The sequence below is a fragment of the Seriola aureovittata genome, chromosome 2 (genome assembly GCF_021018895.1).
Source record: "Seriola aureovittata isolate HTS-2021-v1 ecotype China chromosome 2, ASM2101889v1, whole genome shotgun sequence".
Lineage (NCBI taxonomy): Eukaryota > Metazoa > Chordata > Actinopteri > Carangiformes > Carangidae > Seriola > Seriola aureovittata.
Window position 1 is genome coordinate 14,040,001 of NC_079365.1, and position 23,424 is coordinate 14,063,424.

The 23,424-nt window shown below is 41.1% G+C and overlaps 2 protein-coding genes across 7 annotated transcripts in view; one reads left to right on the forward strand and one right to left on the reverse strand.

Moving 5' to 3' along the window:
• si:dkey-195m11.8 (fidgetin) overlaps window positions 1–13,383 on the forward strand; it is a 15,324-nt gene extending 1,941 nt beyond the window's left edge. Inside the window, exon 3 of the mRNA XM_056386952.1 lies at window positions 8,380–13,383. Coding sequence (XP_056242927.1) covers window positions 8,380–9,545 — 1,166 coding nt within the window. The 3' untranslated portion in view covers window positions 9,546–13,383. The remainder of the gene's footprint in view (window positions 1–8,379) is intronic.
• Window positions 13,384–17,583: 4,200 nt separating this feature from the next.
• The window catches only part of scn8ab (sodium channel, voltage gated, type VIII, alpha subunit b), a 53,663-nt gene continuing 47,822 nt past the window's right edge, over window positions 17,584–23,424 (reverse strand). For all 6 annotated transcript variants that reach the window (XM_056404585.1, XM_056404550.1, XM_056404595.1 and 3 more), the window contains one exon: window positions 17,584–23,232. In XM_056404585.1, coding sequence (XP_056260560.1) covers window positions 22,067–23,232 — 1,166 coding nt within the window. In that variant the 3' untranslated portion in view covers window positions 17,584–22,066. The remainder of the gene's footprint in view (window positions 23,233–23,424) is intronic.

Consider the following 23,424-nt stretch of genomic DNA (forward strand, 5'->3'; position numbering starts at 1 on the left):
GTTGCTATCCAGGCTGATGAATATGCTTATATTGATTGAGTGGGCTATTGATTAGGCCAAGCTTTAACAGGATTACGACACTAACCTGATTAGAATAATGCAACAGGGATTTACTTCTACATGCATTTTGTATTCCAAAGAGCAACACAAAGGTACAGAGACATACAACGGACGTCTAAAAAAAAAATTCCTGAGGGTTTAAGGGAGAATGAGGGAGTTTTCTTAGCAGACAGAAGTTTTAGTAACGTGCGTGTGTCACATTCCGTCCTCAGAGAGACTCACAGTGTCATGTTAGATTTTTTCCCACAGAAACTCGGACTGCACGGAAGCCTATGATTTTTACAGCAATAACTACTTTCATCAGATCTCACAGACTGACAAATTTTTTCCCACACGCAAACACACAAGTACACATGCAATCACAGTCACCACCCACAGCTCATTATGGGCCCTGTTCATAATGATGATAGTGTGTGACATGAGGAGAGGGATGGGCAATTGCAGCCATTTCTTTAGTTGCTAGCCACCAGGGTGAAGCTATTCTGCGACTAAAAGCCAGACCCTTAGTATCCTGGTGTCAACAGCCTCTCATTAGTCCCATATAGAGGGAAGCATAAACATTGGCCTTCACACTCACACATTAGACATCCACAGTAATCATGAAAGCTCATTAAGCAAATTGTAGCACACCTTAGATCCTCATTAGGTGTTATAGTAACGACTTGTGCTGCTGCTGGTGAAATGACGGAAAGAGCACAGTGAAGGGCAGATGGAGAGGACAGGGCATGAGGAGGGACTGGTCAGCTGCAGCCTGATATATGAGTGGACACAATAAGCAAAGAGGGGCCAGGCCAGCCTCGACCACATGTGTGTGTGTGTGTGTGTGTGTGTGTGTGTGTGTGTGTGTGTGTGTGTGAGCTAAAGGAGTGGGGGAGGGGGAAACTGACCACACAGGGTCGGACACACAGTCCTGTCTTTACTACAGCACTCAGAGAAGGAGGGGGCATCAAAGGGGGAAGACTGTGGGGCAAAATCAAGAGTGAAAGAAAAGTGTGAAATAAAATGGGAGGAAGAGGTTGAGCAAAACTATGTAAAGTAAACTTGTTTCCCAATAATGCTTAAAAATAAATCAATGCGATTGGATGTCTTTGTTTGAGTGGAAAATCCATGCTCAGACTCTTAATTGTCATGTGGTTCGGAGTTGGAAATGACTTGTATGTTGGGGATGTGTAAAGGTTTATTCAGATATACAGTAGTTGATTGGCTGGCAGCAGTGTGGCCTGGTGGACTCTGCAAGCCTGGGGAAAAGGGGGAAGGGGTAAGAGGAGGGAGAGGGAGGGTTTTCTCCTCGGCAGATCCTTCTTCATGCGCAGCATTTTGGACTATGGTCATTGCTTACATAACAATCTCACCCTCATTTACTCTGTAAGCAGAACAGAGGACAGAGACAGCTGGGTGACTGTGTGCAGTCCATTGACCATTGCAACTGGAATCCTAACACGCTTCATGTATATTCAATTATTCATATCCCACTTTTTCTCTCATGTGTTCTGTATTGATCTCTCGAGCAGTGGTGTGAATTAACTCTAACTAATACAAATCACCTAGTAATGTGCTGATAGGGTCATTTATCAGCACTGTAAATAAGCATGTTCTGTGTCTCTCTACTTTCTCCCCCCCCCCCCCCCCTCCCTCTCTCTAGCCTGGGAGTGGACAGTGTGTGTTGAGCGTATGGAGAGGATATGTGCTTTGTAAATAGATCTCAGGTTAGATTCCTGGCATTCCAGCAGCCTGACTCATCCGATAGATGACCAAGAGTCCCTCTCCCTGTTTGCCAGCTGAAGCTTAACACTGCACCAAGACCGCAGTATATAGGAGTGCTAGAGCCTGTGCGTGTGCATCTTGGTGTGTGTCTGTCCGTCCTCAGGAAATGTAAGTCTTTGTTTATTGTGAGTGGAGTAAAAGCACTAACAGAGGACCTTTCAGAAGGGTGATTTTTGTCTCCACTCCCCATCCGGCCAACCACCACTGATGCTTCACAACCCCCAAATCCCATTCCAGGCAGCCCCTTCCCCCACATGTACTTTCATCTAATTAACCTCTAATTACTCATACTGACCATGCAGTGGACCACGAGTTAAATTGGCCTCCACAAAAAACATCCATGACTTGCATATTCATGTTTTCCAGATACCAAATAGCAGAGTTTTTTGAACGTACCACTGATAATAACACTCATTAAGAAAGAAAGGATAGAGCACTTAAACTGGTTTTAGTGGAAGCTGTTGACGGCCGGACAGAGAGCTGGGAGGGTCAAATTTAGTCCATCTCTTTATTGGATCGATCAGACTGCTGTTTACAAGCATCCCACTCCCTGCTTTACACATTGATGCATGCACGTGCACACACGCACGCACATGCACGCACACGCACACACACACACACACACACACACACACACACACACACAGATATACTGCATATTTTGTTGTTTGGTGAACCCTGAGGCCATGTATCATCCATGTTTAGGTCTTGATGTGGACAGGAGAAGAAAAGGGTGAGTGTTCATCACAGCGCAGTAATTTTACCTCACCTCCTGCTCTGCTCAGATTGTGGGTGATTTATATCTCATTTATAGCAACACTATAGGTGACTGTGACTCCTCTTCTTATGTAATCTTGTTCTTTTCAATAACGCTACACAAATAGGCTCCTTTTCATCAAGTGAAGCCATTGGCAGTTCACAGAACATTCTCTTGACCTCGATTGTCATTGGTCTATGTGAAGAAATGTATGTGAAATTACTTAACGATGACCTCAATGGCCGGCCAGAGCTGTAAATCGACACTGGCTGCTCAGAAAATCAATCAGAGCTGCTGCTGTGGACTAAAGTTCCTTATTTTAGTTTGTAAGTTTTGGGTATTGACCAGACTTGAGAGGAAAAACCTGAACAAACACTTCATTTATGAGACCGATTTATAAGTGTCACCTCACCTGAACTGGGTGTCTTGAGTGTTTGCATAGGTACAAACGCTTAGTCCATGTTTAGATCGACATTTGAACTGTATCAAAAATTGATGTCAACAAGAAAATGATCCCACTGCAGAACAGTAGCACGTCCAAGTGTAATAGGGCAGTATGCAACATACTGAGCATAGGAGTGAATAGTACTAGTGATACTTCTTTTCCTCAAACATGTCGCTACTGAAAACATTAATAAATGACAGGAATTAAGCCAAAATTACAAATTATTTCAAGCATAAATGGAAAGAAAGTTTCATGAAATTTTTTGAAAGATAGATTTTAGGTGGACAATCGCTTTAAGTCAAGCTTGTCAAGCAGCGTAAAACTGCATGCTCTTTAGTGAACATAGTAACAGTACTTACTTAAAGAAAGTAGATGTATATTCACTAACAGGTGCTCCATTCTAATATTACTCTCCCTTGGAAGCCTCAAAAACACACACACCATCTTGTGCTCCCACCTACAAAGCTGGATATAATTCCCAGCATGTCCCAGAAATCATTCCCTGTCTTTTAAGTACAGAAACTTTTTATTAAGATATTAACAATTTATGAGAATAACCTAGATTTCCAGCTCTAGAGCCAATCTATGCAAAAGTGGTGTAAACTACCCGGGGTCCCCATGAATTAAATGAGCATGAACTCATGAATAATACTGGATTTACAAAATTGTAATGCCAGTGTAAAAGGAGGAAGATAAAAGGGAGTAAAACTGGACCCAAGAGAAAACATGCAACATGCAACTCCTCAGTGGAAGCAAAGGGGTATCCAAAAACAGAATAAACAATAAAATTATAATAATACTAATAAGTTTGAGAGGAGAGTATGAGGAATGTGATTTTAAATTACTTTCATGCTGGCCTGGACTGCGATGAATGTTTGTTATATGAAGCTGCTAAATCACTGCAAGATCACTAAACATTAGAAGTAACACAATTTTAACATTTCTGAATACCACAAACATTTACAGTGCAGTAGCAACAGTACAGTATACGTAAAATATTTTTCTGCTCATGCTGACTGGTCTAAAAGATTTTTCTCTAAGCTTTGCATTCATCTGCACCCAGTAGCCAAACTGCTGGAGGACAAACCCAGAAGCAACACTGGTGCTGGTCCACAGTATGATAATCACAATGATTAAGGAAAGCTGTCATAGTACCAAGCCGGCTTAGTGCTCATCTTTGTCCCTTGATAAGCCAAGCATGGCCAAGAATGGAGGGGTGTTTCCAAGCCCCAAGCCAACATGAGATGCTAGATTAGGGTTTGAGGCTCCCTCACTCATCCCTCCTAATACCCAAACCCTGCACCCTAATATCCTCACTTTAACACAGATGTCTGATGCTATAGCACTCAGGAACAGGAAGAGGTTTTAATCGGCCCCAGAAATCCACATTTCCTGGAAAACACATCAATCTTATCATAAATTCAATGTTATAAAAATATCTTACTAAAAAGCAGTCTCAATGAAATCAGAAGTAAGATTATATTACTGTGTGCAGAGCATGAAAACACGAGAGAACTTTTGCTATAGGAAATATAATGTGAAGGTACCTGAATGGTTCATTTTGATCTTCAAGAGAACAATAATGTTAGAACACAAAGGTTAGTTTGCTTTTAAGATATCATTCATTTTATCATTCAGTGCTTTATCACGAGAAGTATACATATCAAAAAGTAGAACTATGTACTTGCTCCTATCGGGTGTCAGCCTTTATAGGATATATATAAGATATTTAAGAAAGTTTTTTCTTTCAAAAAGAGTAAAAAGGTGGAAGTTTGACACTAGAATTGTTACCAGCATTAATGCACAAGTCGCTGTTGCCTTTAAACAGTCTAGCCATGCATCCATCCATTTATACTAAAAAAAAAACATTGTTATTTTGTGTTATTGCACAGTAATTATCAAGTAAAGTTACTGGAATGTAAGGACTAAGAAGCACAAGTGATGCCTCTTTAATTTTTGTCTATGAATGTCAGATTGTCACCAAGCACTGACACTTCCATAAGCCTTGTGTGCTCTAATCCTTCATTAGTCTGGTTTGCTCAGTCTGGTCCTTAACCCGTCCAGACCCTCCGGTTCACTCTTCCATCGTCTGATCTCCGAGTGATCCTGTTCAGTTTTCACATTCCTCTGCTGAATTTTGATGAGGATTCCAAACACAGTAGATTACTGCACTCAAATATGTCTTGGATAGATTATAGACCATCTGGTGAAGACGGGGTGCAAGGAGGAGTAGATTAAAGGCAAAGCGGTAAACGATTGGCTCATGCCCACAATCAGCATGACCAGTGAGTATCAGCCGGATTAGCCTGAATGTGCGTCTGTGTGGCTGAATGATGCCCAGATTTTAATGAATGTGTTAATACTGCCACAAGGCAGCCACACAAATGTTCAAATATACCAGTTTTGTTATTGCAACCAGTTAGATGGCACCAGGGAAGTTTTTTATGTTTGTATGTTTGATAAAATGAATGAAATGCATTTAGTAGCGAGCTGAAAGCGTTGCAGAACTGCAGAGAGATCTCAGTTGGCAGACTATAACAACCCTTTCAAATTACAGTCCTTTGATTCCATATAAAAAATAAATAAATTAAACAAGCTTTTATAATTAAGTTAAAGGAGGATTTACATTCTGATGTATTTCTCTGTGAACACGGTTGTTTTCCGTTACAGCGTAGTGGAACAATAAAGCTTAACTTAAAACTGATTATCTAATTCAGTTCTTGGACTTAGACTGAGACTCTGAGAAACACTAAGTTGGCAGGGAGGAAGATTTCCATTCATTAACAGTGAATTGTAGCCAGAATACCTAAAGCTGTACTCCACTTTAAACTACAACTGGAGATGTAATGAAGAAGATCTAATGAAGGTACAGTTTAACAGTTAAAGTATAATATGCTGACTTACAGGAAATACTTTCTAAGTTTTAAAACCTACCCATATAGCCCCAAATCACAAATTATAAAATTTGCATCAGAGGGCTTTACAATCTGTTCAATGTACAACATCCTCTATCTGTGGAGCTTGAGTTCGGGGGGGTGAAATTCGAACTATAGATTGATGAGTAAAAATGTAGTATAAAAACAGATTATTTTATTGACCAGTTCCTCTACACCAAAACTAAAACATTATAGAACCAGTCAGATAATATTTCTAGGACGAAAAACAACCTTGTTTATGCTGATAACCAAAAGCTGCAGCCTGCAGTGAGACCTCTGGTTCTTTTTTTTTAATCTTCTTTTTACATTAGGTGTTTTCAACATATCAGAAAATTGCTTGAGTGATATCCATCAAGCTCTAATGGTCAATGGTCTATGGTCTAATGGTCTGCACCATACTGTACTTTTGAGAGTATCCATGGCAACCAGTTTACCCAAGAGCATTTTGTTGGCTGTATATATTAAATACTGCCATAGGTGATAAAATATAACATCAGAATTTGGCTGTGAGTCCATGATTTTACATCTGCTTACATTGACATTTGGCCTCATCCTCTTGCACCTCAGTTTTGTTAGGGTCTTATATTGACATGAACGACTGAGCCATTTGAATCTGTAATGAGAAATGTTAATAATAGTCCCCTCACAGCAGACACTGTGGTTTAGGACCCCCTTAACCCCTTGGGCCCCTGGGTCTTTGACCGGGAGGCCGATGTGGTAATCTAGCTGTGATCTGTAGACTTACCGTGAAGTACAATCAATCAACACCTCCTTGTTTAAGTAAGATATTATTTTGATTCTAACCTTAGCTGAGACATTTCTGTGGTCTGTGCTAGTAATGTTTTTCTGTTCTCGGGATGGGTACCATGATCGGTGAGAATTCCCTGGAGCGTGGGGATTTCTCAGATCCAGGGTGGAGCCTGTGCCGGTCGAGAGCGTTACGATCCCTGGATTGGATGAGTGGGATTATTGGGCTGAAGGATCATTTAATTTAGGGATCAACATGTGGACCGTTTAGAGGCCCATCTGGTGGTCCTAGTGGACATGTGACACAACTTGACATAATCCACATGTAGACAGTTTCAGACCAGACATGTGAGTGAGCAAGTGTGCGTAATGAATAAACCCTAACACCTGCCAGTGCTGCTATTTGTTCCTGCTTTGTTCCAAATAAGTACAACATCTTGATTTGGTTGTTGAATAGAGCTGAGTGATTAGTCGATCCACAGAGAAGAAAACTTATAATTGGTTAATCATTGAAAAAGTCGCTTTTCAAGCACAAATACAAACTATTCTTTGGTTGCACCCTCTCCAATGTGAGGATTTCCTGATTTTCATTGTTTTATATCATTTTAAATTCAACGTCTTTAGGCTTTGAGTTGTTTGTTGGATAAAACAAGATATTTGAAGGCATCACCTTGGGGGTCTAGGGAGATTTTCTGTCCTTTTATTGACATAATTATTAAAAATAATAACTGGTAGTTTAAATGACCATGAAAACAGTTGTTGAAACCCTTTTTTTTGAATCATAGCCTAACTTACTATTTGTCCACCATTATTGGTGAAATCAAGGTCTTGGCTTCTTCTTCTGTCCAGTTGCTGTTGTAGGGAAGCCCCTCTGGCCCAGGCCTGGGGTCAGGACAGTTTAATAATACTCTGCAATGCCTGGAATGTCAGCCTAATGCCAGTTCAAAAAGACAAGCCCACAACCACTAAACCAGCAGATTACTCTGTTTGTGTAAATGTGCATGTATAATCACACATGGCACGTGAAAATCAGACGTTTTCTGACTGCTCAATCGGTACACTTGTAATAGTGTTCCTAGAGGTGTTGGTCCAGTGTCCAGTGCATAGTATGGTGAAAAACTACTCTGATCTCCCTCTACACATTGACCCTGCCCTCTATTCCCCCTGTCCAGCAGACCCCTGAGGTTTTGGCCGAATTAGATCACAGGCTCTGTGGGGGTGGTTTTGTGGGCTAAGAGACTCACAGAGAGACAACAATGGCCCCAATGTGAGCGAGGCAAAGGAAGAGGGCAGCACGCAGGCTGATAGAGGCTTATCGCCGTGGAGACCAGGCTGGGGGCTATGTTGGCGGCTTCACATAAAGATTAGAACAGTTGTCCCCTGTGTGGATGAGACTGTGCAGAAGAGCATTGGCTAAGCACTGACATGATTCTGGAAAAGGGTCAGCTTGCCAAGGTGATTACGAGGGCAGATATTCATGAAGCCGGACTTTTAGCCGGCTTGTGAGGTTTGGAAGAAAAAGGGAGCAAAAATACTTCAGATGTGGTGCACAGCCTGTATCTAGTCTAGACAAAATGGTGGAAAAATCTGTCATTTAAAGCATTGGATACTTCACGTCAACGTCATGGTTGTGTGGACTAATTCTGTTTTGGTGTTGTTGTTTCTTGTAGGTCTGTTGAAGATGCACTGGTCTCCCGAGCACGCCGCCCCCTTATCTCAGTGGCCTGAGCAGCACCTAGACGTCACCTCTACCACCTCGCCCCCATCTGCCCACAAACATGACCCCTATGCTACTGCTGCTCGCCGCGGCTATGCCCCTGCAGGTTACCCTTGGGCCAGTGATGACATATCTGCCCTTACTGCCTCTTCTCTGCTTAAACGCTATGCTGAGAAGTATTCCGGCCTGGAGCTGTCCTATGAACGCCCTGCTCCTGGGGCCTACTCAGAGCCTGGAACTTTCCTAAAAACTGAATCTGAGCCCTGGGCTCTGGGTCAGGGCATGGAGTGTTACCCTGGACTAGAGGCATTAACTGGCACCAAGGTGGGTTCTGCCTCTGTGGGCATCCCAGCCACAGGAAGTGTAACAGTAGTGAGCAGTAACTTGGCCTCTGAGCCAAGTTACAGTGGTGCTGGCTCCTGCAGCGCCGTGTCATCTCAGGAATACCCTCCTGCCTACAATAGCACCTACCTGTCATCAGGATATTGCCCTCAGCCCAGTGCAGCACTTCCCCCTGCCACTCTACACTCTTTGCAGGCCACACCCACTCTAGTGCCCAGCTACAGTGCCAGCACTCCTGTCTACAACTACCCTCCAGGGTGCTACCCCCAAACCAGCCTGTCTTCTGGATACAGCCACCCCAGTGCCTCCTACCTGCCATCTGGGATAAGTGCCCCAACTCCTCTGGCCCCTAGGCCCACCATGGTGGGGGGGACTTACAGCTATGCATCTCACAGCCTCGGAGGGAGCGCCGAGGCAGGGGTGCCACTGAAACGCAAGGCCTTTGAGATGGCAGAGGATGGACAGGAAGGAGCAGAGGTGGAGGGATCACGCTACAGAAAGTATGGCAACGGCCATGGAAACAGTCACAGCAAAGGCCACGGCAACGGCCACAGCAATGGCTATGATATGAGCGGTTCAGCCTCAGATCCACAGGTCTACAAACCTGGAAAGCCCCTGATGTCGCCCCCGTATGGTGGGGCAGGGGACTACAGCCCACCATCAGGCCTTGCAGGAGAGAGTGCAGCGGGTGAGCACAACTTTCCTCAGCAGCAGAGGATGTCTATGAAGATACCTGCATCGCACACACGATCTGAGGACCCCGCTGGAGGCCGCTGACATCCCCCGGTCGGCATTAGAGAGGATTCCCTCACTCTTCAACCAACCAGGGTTCTTAATCCAGACAGATTTGGGGGGAGTAACATTGGATTTGTCAATGCAACGTTCAATTTCACTTGCAAACACGAGAGGGCACAAAACTGGTATTTCTTGTGTATCTTTAACATTTTCATTATTAATGTTTTTCCAAAGACTCACAGGAGCTATTGCCCTGTGAGCTTGAGTTAAGTGTTTTTAAGGGGTTAGGTTGAGGCATTCTCTACATAGATAGCATTAAGACAGTCTAAATGTATGAGTGTCTGTTTCTCTCAGGATCCTATTTATTTCCTTTCTGCTACTGTGGCAACAGCAATGCAATGTTGCTGATTTAGAAGTCGGTGTAATTATTTGTGGCCACTATGTTTGTTAAAAGGCCTTTGACTGCAATATGTTCTACCACGCCACAAAAATCATTACTGACCAAAAAAGTAAGGAGAGCAATAAGTGAAATGGTGAGATTGCCATACTACTCCAGCACAATCACTGCTACTTTACACAGCTCACTCCAAGGCTTGGTTTGTCACTTGGCCTTGAGAAATGAATGTTTCCCTGCTTTTTTGCTTTTCCCTTATACATATTCTTGACTTCTTTAACCCTTTTCTTCTCCTCCCCTCATTCGTTATCTAATCTCTGTCCTGGAGCCCTGCCTCCTGCTTTCAACCTTTTTCACTGCTAAACAACTTCTGTCTTTGTCCAGTTTATACAAAACAAGCTGCTTATCAAATGATCACATGATAGGATACATGAAGCCGCCCTTTAAATTGTTTTGGCGTAAAGAAAGAGTGGGGAATTAATCGATGATTTTATGTTCATTTTAAAATGTATTTAGCAGTCACACAATGACCATACACGGAGTATATGCAGATCATCTACAAAGCGTGTTGTTTACATGCAGATTTCTGCTAATCCTAAAACAAACAGGTATATTTTCTAAAGAATCTGTGATTATAATACCTGGTCCTGCTAACACCTTGTCTTTAATATTCAAAACATAACAAGAAATGATGCTTATACTAGCCTACAAACTTACCTACAAAACAACCAGAAAAGAAATAACCGTGCTTAAGTCTGCAAACTGCTAAACTTCACTCCAAGCAAACTGTTTAATGGTGCATAAACTTGTTTGGATGCACAGTGTAGATAGAGAGGCATGCAGGTTGAAGTAGAGGATATTTGCTTCTGAGTGAGTGCCTCTAACCATTTTTGCTCAACATTACATTCTTTATGAAGATCTACCTGCTTGTCTTCTTGGATTTCTTTTTTTTAATATATATATATATATATATATATATATATATATATACATACATATATATATATGTATATATATATATGCATTCTCTTTACCTTTGCCTCTCAAAAGGATGATTTATAGTCATGTTATTGAATACTCAGGAAGATTATTGTTACCTCAGAATGATAAAATAAGAATGTATGTTATTACCTTAGGGTGTTTGTGAGGAGCTTTATGGAGCACGATGAAAGTGGAGCCATGGCTTTGTCAAAGAGCAAAAGATACCTTGAACACTTCTTCAGGGAAACAATGAACTTACAAGGCCTTTGATACTAAGAGTAGAAAATACACATACATGCACGCACATGCACATGCACACACACACACTCACTCACACACACACACACACACACACACACACACACACACACACACACACACACACACACACACACACACACACAGCTTCTTAGCTCTGGGGAAATTAAACTTGAGGTTTTTGTACCAAGGCCTGAAATGTTGAATGTAATTCAGATATTTTTTTTAAAAGGACAATACATGCCATAATGTACATGGATGATGTTTTTAGATATATGAAACATATTTTCTTCATGTATAGATGTAATTCTCTTATAGGTTTTGGTCAAGAAAAGAATGACATGTTAAGTGTTAGTGTAGTTAGCAGTGGGGAAATGGTTTTGTGGACAAAAAGTCAAAACAAAGCACTCCTGATAGACAATATTTGACATATCAAAACATACACATAATACAGCATATGCTCTATAATAGGCATGTTTATCAAATGTCTTAATAAAGTGTCCAATTTCCATTTCCCTTGTCAGTATTTTAAAACCGCTTGGCAGTGTGTCACCAGTCAATCAGCGTGAATTTAGCTTTAATATAAACTGACACCACCAAGAAGGGAGAAGTTAATTGTGACGAGCATTAACAAAGGATGTGCACTGTCAGAAAATATGTACTTTTTGCTGTTATTTTTTTAACCAAGTTGTAGCTTCGCTGCTCCACTATTTCATCCCTTCAGAAACTGTGCCATACAATTATTTTGTGCAAAATTAAGGGCGCTGTAACAAAACCAAACTCCTGCCTAAAAGCATGCCCAGAGAGTGAATCCCCTTTAATAGTGAGATTTTTAGGCTGATATGCAACTTCAGATTTAGTCTGAAATTCAGTGTGATGAAAAGTATTTTAATGCCTCTTTTTTGGAAATATAAGCACATTCATAAAAGTAACCTTACTTTTATGAATGTGGTTGAGTGTGAAACAGATTTTGCTTCAAATTATGCTGAAGAAAAAAAAAACAGATTAATGAAAAGGTTTTAAACATAGGCTATGATAATGTATTCTTACCCCCAGATTTTAAAAGTATTTAAGCGCTTAGCTACAACAATGCTCTTCACTACCACACAAAGAATGTGCTCTACATCCACCTTCACACTGCGACAGACAACAGTATTTGCTGTGTCTTGGTGTTACTGTTATTCATTAATGTAGTTCAATTTGTCAAACTGATCAAAAATGGGATTTCAGTGTTATCTTTGTAATTCAGTTGTACTTTTGTTGTATCTTGTACATTCTCTGTAACCATTTCTACCTCATTTTGAAGACATTGTACATGGAAGTATTTATTTCATGTCATTTCACATGCCGGTTTTCAGAGCAATGTTTCTAATTCTTGACCTGTTATAGTCTACCTCAGTAAAGACTGTTGTGTCACGGAAATGAAGATATCATACCAAAAAAAAAACCCTTGACTTTGTCGTTTTGTTTGTGAAATTCAACAGATTTGAGTGTCCTCATCTTTCACTGAAATATATTATGACGAGTTCCTAACATTCCTTGTTGTTTTCACTGGTGCTTTGGCCCTACAAAAGTCCAAATTCATTTTGCAGCTCTATTACTAGTATGTCAATCCCTAGAAATTACACCTGATATTGAAACAATAGCAGGATGCTGTTTTCCTCTAAACAGAGATAATATTTTTGTGTCTGTTTGTACTCGGTTCTGCTATTTGCATTTATTGTACTCCTCTCAAGGAAATTCCCCTGGAAATCCTCAACTATTTACTATACTATTATTATTACTCAACTATAATACCAGTCTCAGAATTTTGCTTTTCCCCCCCCATACTTTATTCCACATTATATAGTTCTTCCTAGTAAACCTTTTATAAACTATAAAGAAATAACCTCTAAAATGAACACTTTATCATGTGGATAAACTTATTTTGTTAAACTGATCTTTTTGCTTGTAAAATTGTGGAGGGACCATGGGACTATTTCTATTATGTAAAGAGCCCATAAGCTCATGGGAGCATAAGAATAAAAGGATGGCAAGAGTGAAGAAGATCCTGACCCTCTTCACTGGACTCCCCCTATCCACAGCTCTATTGTCTGGAGGGCGGAGGGCATGCGCTGGCGTGTGACAGATGTCTGAAACTTTTGTGTTTTCAGTCAGTGACTCTGACCCTGCAGCAACATCTAAATATTTCACAGCAAAACCCAGTTTCACCATAACTGTTTAACATTAAACGTATGTGTAACTATACTGGTATTGTCATCAACTTTGTGAACTGAATTTTATATTTTAAACATACTTCAAACCGTATTCAAACCATAGACCAGCCATCTTCATTAAAAACTTGTCTTTTGCTCAGCCTCTATTCCCATCTACTGACCTCCTGTCAGCAGCGTCTCAGGCCCAAGTCTAGATCTTAGCATTAGGACTTAGATTAAACTCAACCTGGGCATTTAATTAGGCAAATTTTAAACTCTGAAATGTGCATGTTTCTGCCCCTATAACAATCAACTCTTCGCCAGCTCACACAAGCAGCAGCTGCTGCAGCAGCGTCAGATACCAAATATAACAGTGACATCTACAGGGTTGTTTTAAGAAGTACAAGGTCATATTAAATAACTGAGAGAATAATTATGTTTATGGTTAACAACTAATATAAATCATTTACAATATATAACAAAAAGAAATAAATAAAAAAGTTAAAGAGAAAATGACAAAAATACATGAGCATAAAACATGGACCTTCTGATGGCGTATTTATACATCTTTAAATATCAGCAGAGATGGTTTAAACAAATTAAAGTAAATGAACACATGAGCATAGGAAGACTTGTAGTTTCTGTCTTTAGTTTTCAGTTTTCTTCTTGTCAATTCTGGGCTAGATTTAGGTCCAGAGAATATAGTATTTCTGGTCACTTTACTATGGCACCACCCTGGTTTTTCAGGTTCCTGCCCAGTGGTGATATTCTGTTGCTAGATAGTCTGCAAAGCTCCTCCCTCAGGCTGAGGGGAAACTGCACTGGAGTTGGTGGGACTGCAGAGTGTGTAAAATGTCAGTTTGTTTCCATGTGTTGTTGAGTCAAAGATGGACAAACTTACTGTGGGGTTCAGACTTTCAGGGGAGAAAGGCAGTGGTGAAACGGGCACTGGGATGTTTTAAAAATTAGGAATACCACACTGTTAAAATGGGGATTCAACTAATGATTATGTTCATTATCGATTAATCAATTAAATGAAAAAAATGTCCGACACAGTTTCTTAGAGCCCAAGTTAACAGCTTCAAATGTCTCATTTTGCCAATGTCCAAAACCCAAAAATATTCAGTTTACTATCGCAGTAGTAGTGACTCTAGCTGTTAATGTAGTGCAGTGTAATGTACCCTGGGTAAATACTCGTGTAAAGTACCTCAAAACTGGATATGCAAAAGTACTTGAGTACATTTACCTTGGCTCCACCTCTGGAGGGAGCAATATGTCCCAGTCAATACCAGGAAGAGGAAGACCTCTATACAGTATGTGCTGCCCCTGCAAACTTCTTGTTAAAAATCTATGAGTCATGTTTATATTAGCTGAAATTTCCCCTCTGGACTTGACTAAAGGCGTGTAGTGAGGTAGGCTAATGCCTCCCTGTGTCTCAACGATGCTTCTTGTAATGCTAAGTAAATCTCAACAGGCTAATTTCTTGACAGCTAGTCGACAATATGAGCAGCCGTCATCGGACTGAGAAGGAAGCGCTCAAGAGCACAACGATTAAAGTTTTGATCAGAAATGAGCTGTGATGTGACAAATAAATCATTGGCTGATCACAAATTTCGACTACATGAAGTAGTCCAGTGTAGTCCAGAGGGAGTCCAGGGTTGGGATCTGCAACACCGGGTATCTGAGGACTAGGAGACGGTGGTGGGTGAGTTGTCTGTGTAGGTAAAGTAAGTTAGTCTAACTGTGTTACTAAATTTGTATTAATTAAATCTCTCTGAACAGAAAGCTAGCTGTGTTTTGGTCAATGCTACTTCTCTTGAATATTTGACCTTGACTTACATAATGATGCATGATGGGAGATTGACAGTAGAAAGCTAAATGAAACCTTGTGGGTTTCTTCAAGAAGGCTTTCCTTTCCCAGGATTGATAAATCTTTGGTCTGTGTCCATGTTTGAGACACTTTGCAGGTAAAATAAGGTTTGCAGAGGAGAGATGCTGGTTGCTTGATTTGGGTTCATTTTTGAGGAATCTGGCATCTTGACAACACAGTGAATTTCCACAGGATCACGGTTCCACTGGTTGAAAAAATGCTGCACCCTTAAAAAAAGATGATAAAAAATAAAAAAACAATTGGTTTTAGTGTCTGTGAGGGCATTTTGGACTTTTTAGCTAAAATTCACTGCTGTTCATTTCCGTCCGATAAGCTGCTGGTTTAAGGGGATAATCCACACACCATTGCACCACCGGAGGTATGTGTAACCCATACTACCTTATGTCAAAAAAAGAGGAACTATCCCTTGAACCTGTGGTAGTGGCACAGTTGTCTTGAGTTATTTCCTTCAGGCCCACTAGAGGGTGTTAGATAGCTGTAAGAAGTCATGCGAGGCACTTCACTGAAGTCTGTGGGAGAGGTTACAGTAATGGAAGTTCCCAGCTTTGATATCTGCAGACACTTTCAAGGGGCAGGGGTGAACAAAAAACCCCACCCTAACATGGCGGGGGGGGGGGGGGGGGGGGGGGGGGGGGGGGGGGGGGGGGGGGGGGGCTATATGCTCCATGAAGGGCACAGGCGGCAAAACCAGGGATGAAAAGGGCACTGAAAGCATTAATCCGTCTCGTCTTTTATTCCATTTTAGGTGAAATTAAATTCATTTAAATCATTCCCTCTTCAGCCAGGTAATGGAAGCTATATGAAAATGGGGGAAAGGGGTTGCTTTCTGAAACCTCTTGAACTCAAGACAGACATGTCAGGCCTTTGCCCTCATGCATCTCCTTTGAGCACAGTGATTGGACTGAATGAAACTGCACCCTCTGTCTTTCTACATTCTTCTGCATGATGGAGCAGACTTGAAACAGGAGATAGAAATACCGTGTGCGAACAAAGAAAACCACCACCTCAGCCAGATACTTGGTCACAGCAATATTGCAGATTACATGTTATTGATTCCTTAAAGACATATGTCCCTCTCTATCCCTTATACACACATACACACACACACACACCCTTCCCTGACACTCTCTCTCTCTCTCCTTCACACAAACCTGCTCCCACCTCGAACAGCCTGAATGATCACACCAACGTCCTACTTAATCCACGTCCCACCTCTGCAACTAAGTCCTGCTATTCAGATGGATGCAAGGAAGACAGAAATCTGAAGAGGGTGGGGGGGGGGGACAAGACAAAGCACACAGACATTCTGATGGTGTTTATAGAGGAAAGCAATACATTTAGAGATACAGTATGGAAATTAACAATATCGACACACATTCTCTTTGAAATGATCTAATCCTTTCGTATGTTGTTCAGTAGCTCAACATGAGCATAGTGAAAGATGCAGCCTCGAACTGCACACAGTAAGTGATGCACTCCAAACACATGCAGCACTGCAGGTAGGAGGCGAAGGATAAATCCATAGCAACAGACGAGCTTTTTACTGTGTGCCTCTGTTTATTGTTCTCATTTACTTTTCATCTTCATGCTGTAGCTCCTTCTCTCTCCCTCTGCTTGCTTGCCTGCTTACTGTGGGTAAGGAGGTGCTATACAGTGCACTGTACAGTCTGAGCCTATTGGGAGCATGCTGCTGACTCAGCCCAGGCCACTGCATTCATCTATCTGCACTGCAGTGCTGTCTCTGCTAACACCCCCCCCTCCCCTCCCCTCCTTTTCCCTCTTTCAGTGCGCCACCTTGCACACACACACACACACACACAGAATGGGGAAAGAAAGACACACATGCATGCACACACACACACACCTGCTTTTAAAGTCGTCTCAGTGCTGTTGCACCATGACACACCCAACCACATCAACTCAATGATCTTTTTCAAGTGTTGTAAAACCATTGTAATATAAATATAGTGAGTAAAAACAATTTAATAATGGTATTTCAGAAGTATACCGTGATGTTGTTTCCAAGCCTTAACGGACTGTATTTTTCTCCTGCTGCTCTGTCTCTGTCCCTCCCTGTCCTGCGTGGCTTTCAGACATTGTCTCTGCTATGTTTGCAACTTGAACAAGCTATTTGAGTGATTATCAGCTTGAGGCACAAACTAAATCCCCGTCTTTGCAGCATCAGTGTCCTCCATCACTTGAAATTGTTAACATTTCAAATGCTTACATTTTGTCACAGTAAATGAGGTAGTTAAACAGCAACTAAACCATCCAGTGTCAGACATGGTGGAGCGTATTCTGCATGATAAAATGGCAGTCATTCATTTTTATAATACCCAAAAACGACACCAGCCAGAGGTGTAACTGGAAGGCTGCTTTATTGTTTGGAAATAGATTCGTGCTCAAATGAAGACATTCTTTCACTGATTCTCATTTAATTGTCCCATGTGGTTGTGCAACACACGTCCTCTCTCTGACTGTATTAGTGGCAAGAGATAATGACAGTCAAAAGGTTGTTGTTTTTTTTTTGTTGTTTTTTTGTTTTTTTTCAGTTAGCCTATTTTCAGCAAAGAAAAGAAATTTATCTCAGTCATGCTACAAAAGAATGGCCTCATATACCGATTGGTAAACCAACATTTTGGAAATGAACACAAGTGTAAAACAGAAGGCAAGCTGTTCTCTTACTGGCCCAAGAAGCCAGTAAACAGAACACACAGAGAGAGCACTTGTACTACATGACTCTACAAGATGTTAGTCCAGACAGTCTAATCTAGGTGGTGAGTTTTTCAGTTTACAAGTTAATTTTGAACTCAATACATCGTTTCTATCGTGCTCCATTTTGATTCACTCCCATGGGTTTTGAGATCCTCATTGCTGATTTTATTGACAGACTAAATAGGAAGCTAAAAAGGCACGTGCCGTTAAGAGATATTGCACCATAAACAAATACACAGACAGTTAAGACAACTAACCCTTAAATCATTAGATATATCATATTGAAAGTGACAGCAAAATTAAAGATCAACTCCAAACTGCAGCAGTGTGTTAAGTGGAAACATGGATCAGGGACAGAGCTGAAACGAGCAAAAAATTTTGTCACACAAAGTGAGCTGTGGCTCATACTGGGGCACACTGGTTAACCAGCGGTTGCCTGCAAAATACTATGAGCGCGGGTGTGTGTGTGTGTGTGCGTGTGTTTGTGTGTGCGTGTGTCTGTCTGTCTGCATCTTTATATCTCTGTGTGTACAATATAGGAAACTAGGGGCAAGACATCTTCACACATGTACAAAAGGGTTTGCTGGTAGTGCAATCCTCTCACCAAAGCAGGCTCCACAATTCTCAGAAGCAGCCAGTACAAGTACAACACCATGCATTGTACGCTGATACCCGGTATGCGGAAATCCTGGGCAGGCCAGAGTTTTGGTTATTCTCTGAACAAACCACACAAAGAAAGAAGCATGATCAGTTACACTCTGTGGTTCTGGTTTCACCTCAATGCAAGGAGTGGACAGGAGAGTTGAGTGACAGACATTGTTCTAATGTATATATACTATATATATATATATATGAAAGAATATATATATAATATATATGTAATATAGCTCTGTATACGTACGTATTGATTTATACAGTTTTAAATACAATTTCTGCTTTTTAACATAGATTCTTTTTAGCTTACTCCCCTCTTTTTTGTGAAAAGTGACTCAAAAAATCTACTCCATCTAACAAATGTGTCACAGCCTAACAAGTGTGACAAGGGGTGTCAGCTGGAAGCCATTCTATTTATGGTTATTAATATTTAGTGTTAGATTAATAGCTGTAGTTTTTTAAGTAATCCTGTATTTACAAAAAAACTACACATGCCGTTAAAATAAAATAATATATTACATTATTTATAGTTTCTTAAAAAGTCCATTCTTAGCTTTTGCAGTTTGTGCCGTATAGAACATAGCCTGAACTGTATTTATTTTATTTTATTTTTTTCCCGAATGGATGTATGTGTGTCTATTTTTTTTTTTTAGGCTTCTTTCTGTGATTCCTATCTGTATATCCGTGGTGATCTTGGAGAAAATGGACGGCAGTAGCTTTTATGCGTATCATTCAGAGTTTTATTTGGTTCAAGTTAACACCCACACTGATTTTGGAGATCTCATGCAGCAACTGGACCGTAGAACTCGAGAACGGATGAGGGAGTTATTCATAAACAGGTAGTGACATCACTGCACAACAGGAAGTGCAAAAGCTCTGGTGTGGTGCTTAGGCTCACAGTACCATAAGAATGCATCCAGTGCTCTGTTGGTTATTTGGTATTTGTTATGCAGAAGAGCAATATGAAGAAAAATGGCAAATGAGATGCTCAGAGCACTTGTTGTTAAATACTGAAATGTGGGGCCTATCCACTGAGCATGACACTTCTGCCTCAGAAAGAAGTGAAAAGTGTGCTGCTCAACCAACATATCCCAATTCACTTTCATGACATCTCCTCACAGTGTTTCCTGTGTCTGTGATTTCTATCGGGGTGAACATTATTATTATTTTGTTTACTGACATTAATTGAGACCAGACTACAGTCCATAATGACTTAACCACAAATGCAAATCCGCTATCAATATAAACGCTGCCGTTACAAGCGAGCGAAATGTTGCTGTTTCACTGAGATGCTTCTAGCCCTATAATTCTAAGCGTCATAAGCAGGAAGCGCTAAACTGGCCCCTGACCGGGCGGCTGCCAGAACAAGGCGAACCAGCCGAGATCATTGTCCATCAACATGGCAAAAAACACAAAAGAGTCAAACATGATTTCATAAATACTCCCATCACATTCACTTGCATTTTGTTGCAGAGCTCATAATAGTACATCTATAATATCTCCTGAGAAAAAGGGATGAATTTTTCAAGCATTGCATACATTTCTAGGGTCTCTCTGTCTAATAATGACAGCGAAAAAAACAGAATGGGCAGGGCATACTTCACCCAATCCCACTCCATGGACAAAGGGCAACAAGGGATAACAAGGCAGATCTCTTTGGCTTCTCCACACACAATGTTCTCATCACCCATTCATCATTCTCTGCTTCTTGTTAAAATGGGATACAGCTGACAACCGACAAATATGTTCCAGCACAAGACCATTTCCCTCGACATCATCTCAGATGTGACTTATAAAACTGTGTAAAATAAGACCCACCACCCACCGAAACATGAAAATTACATCAGGGGGAAAAAAAAAAAAAATAATAAAAAAAATAAACACACACACATGTAAATACATGGCATCAAATGATGTAAACGCAACAATAATCAAAACTCTTCTCAGCCCCTTCAGAAAGGTCTAACCACACATCGAGAAACATCAGAAACAGAAAGGAGTTTGCCATACCTGTGAAATCCCCAAAAACCACTCACAACCGACAGTAGGACTCCCGAAATGCCCGCTCACACAAAACTAAAGGCAGATGGTATGGAACATTACATAGGTGCATACAAATTATAGATATAAGCTTTTCAGTTTCAAAGAGTTACGCCCTTGAAAACGTGTCAGTCCAAATTAACAAACATTTCAATCCCATGATACACACAGACATCCATTTCTACATCTTACACTCTCAAAATCTCCAGAGCAGCAAATAATTGTTTGGATTTCACCCACTGATCCTCTATGGTGGTATTATTTACCAACATATTCCATTCTTCCGTCTATAGAGGCAACAATTTAAACATAGTCATTTGAAATGTGTCGAGTAATGAGATAAAATTCGGATCCATTTTAGATTATCAACCCCCATATCACTTATCTTTGTTAAACAAATTACTCTGAACTCTCAACTTTCCAATTTTGACAATGTCTCGATCTTACAGTCGAGCCACTGGTGTGGTCTGAGTATTAGTGTCTTGTGGACTATGATAATTCATGCAAGATTTCTGATCAAAACATGCCATCATGCAAGTCATTTCTATGCATTGAACAAGCACAATTATTTATGTATTTGTTTGGAAATCTTTCTGAGTAAATGTAAGCCCTTGGCCCGAGTTGACCCCATAATAAACAGACCCTTAACCAATTCGTGTGAAAGCCCATGTAAAAAAAAGCATTTTTGATGTGGGTATAACAAAGATAAAATGAGTAGAAGAGTTAAGTGACATGGGCAAAATGTTGAATATTGTTCTTTTTTTTTTTTTTTATCTGTTTGCATTTTTGCTGCTCAAATTAACAATTTCTAGCTTTTAATAAAACAAAAAAGTACTTCCAACGCTCTCTGTCATTTGTGTCTTTCACTCACCAGTCATCCTTCTGTTTGTTCTTTAGAGTGAGTGTGTCATTTTCTCCTCTACACATTTCAGCACTAAATGACAGAACTAAGAGGACAATCCTTCAGCATCAAGCAGCATCCTTGCGTTTCCATCACAACACTGTCTTCCATAGGAATCCATTACTTGCATCCAGGCGCCGGATTCCTGTAGTGTTTTTTCATTCCACCTCTTGGTGTAGAGTTTCTCGTCTTATCTGTGGACCAGTGGCAAGTGAGCAACAAACATTTCCGTGTCTGTTTTTTTTCATTCCCTTTTGTTAAGATCAGTAGTCTAGATACAACAATGTCACACAGTATGCTGATTATGTTTGGTTTGACTGAAGTTCAAGAGTCTTCAAGCTGTAACAGACCAAGCGGCTTCCCTCTGCATCAATATAAGAATGAAGTCTGTAAACAAAATTACTGAATATTATTTTTTTCTGACTTGCAAATGAAATAATCTGTACATCTGTGTGGGTGAGTTTCCTCTCGCTTTGCTTGAAGTTACATTATTATAATTTTTATTGTTATTACTGTGATTATTAATCCAACGCTCTAACATTTAGATTCCCTGATGTCTTTTTGGTTTCTTCCTTTCTCTTTCCTCCCTCCCTTGCCCTCATTGTTGTCATCCTGTTTCTCCTTGTCAGGTTTGGTTACACTGTCATAAGAGGGCAGGGAGGCAGTTGAGGGAGTGCTCTCCTTTTTTTCTTGTTCCTGATTGTTCCCGCCATTCTCCACTTTGTTATTGGCTGGTTTGCGCTTACAGACAAAGCCCCGCCTAGCCAGGTAGGAGCGGTAGGCCCTCTGAATGATTCTGGCTGACACATCCTCCTGCTTGCGCCTCAGAGTGGTGGTGATTGGCTCATAAGAGACCTTGGAGGGATTGGCCGCCACAAAACGCTCCTCCATTTGTTGCCTCAACATGTCCAGCTCGCCACTGTCACCCAGCACACGCTTGGTGAAGGCAAACAGGATGTCCAGGCAGTGGATGCGGTCGCCACTCACCATAGGCATGTCCATGGCGATCAGTTCAATGGTGTTGGGCTTGGGAACTCGGAGTGGGTGTTCAAGTGCATCAGCAAAGTCAGAAAGCTTGGCATAAGTGATGAACTGGGAGGCATCAGGATCAAACTTCTCCCAAATCTCATAAAAGGTCTCAAAGTCATCCTCACTGAGTGGGTCGGCGCTCTCCTCTGTGGCCACACTGAAGTTCTCCAGGATGATGGCGATGTACATGTTGACCACAATTAGGAAAGAAATGATGATGTACATAACAAAGAAGAAGATGCCCACAGAGGGGTTGCCACAGTCTCCTGTAGCGGGGGTGCCAGCATTCTCCAACAGGGGGTCACAGTCTGGAGGATAGTTCAGGATGGGCAGGAGCAGGCCGTCCCAGCCAGCTGACGTGGTGATCATAAACAGGATGATCATGCTGTTGCCGAAGGTCTCAAAGTTGTACATGTCATCAATTCCAGCCCCGTGTTTCACATAACCAAAGTTGGACATGCCAAAGATGGAGAAAATGAACATAACCAGGAAAAGTAGCAGGCCGATGTTGAACAAGGCAGGAAGAGACATCATGAGGGCAAACAGCAGAGTTCTGATTCCTTTGGCGCCCTTGATGAGACGCAGGATTCTGCCAATACGAGCCAGACGAATCACCCTGAAGAGTGTCGGTGACACAAAGTACTTCTCAATCAGGTCAGCCAGAAACATTCCTGAAATTAAAAGAGAGCAAAAAGAGATACGACATATGTTTGGTTAGGCTATAGGGGATATTATTATTATTGAAACACTGCCCAATGACTGCTTTACTTTACTGTCCACAGTAGGTGCAATGAAAACTGTTCAGTCCTATTCTGTAGATTATTCAGAGTGATAAAAGACAGCTCTAATCTGTTGGGGGGAAG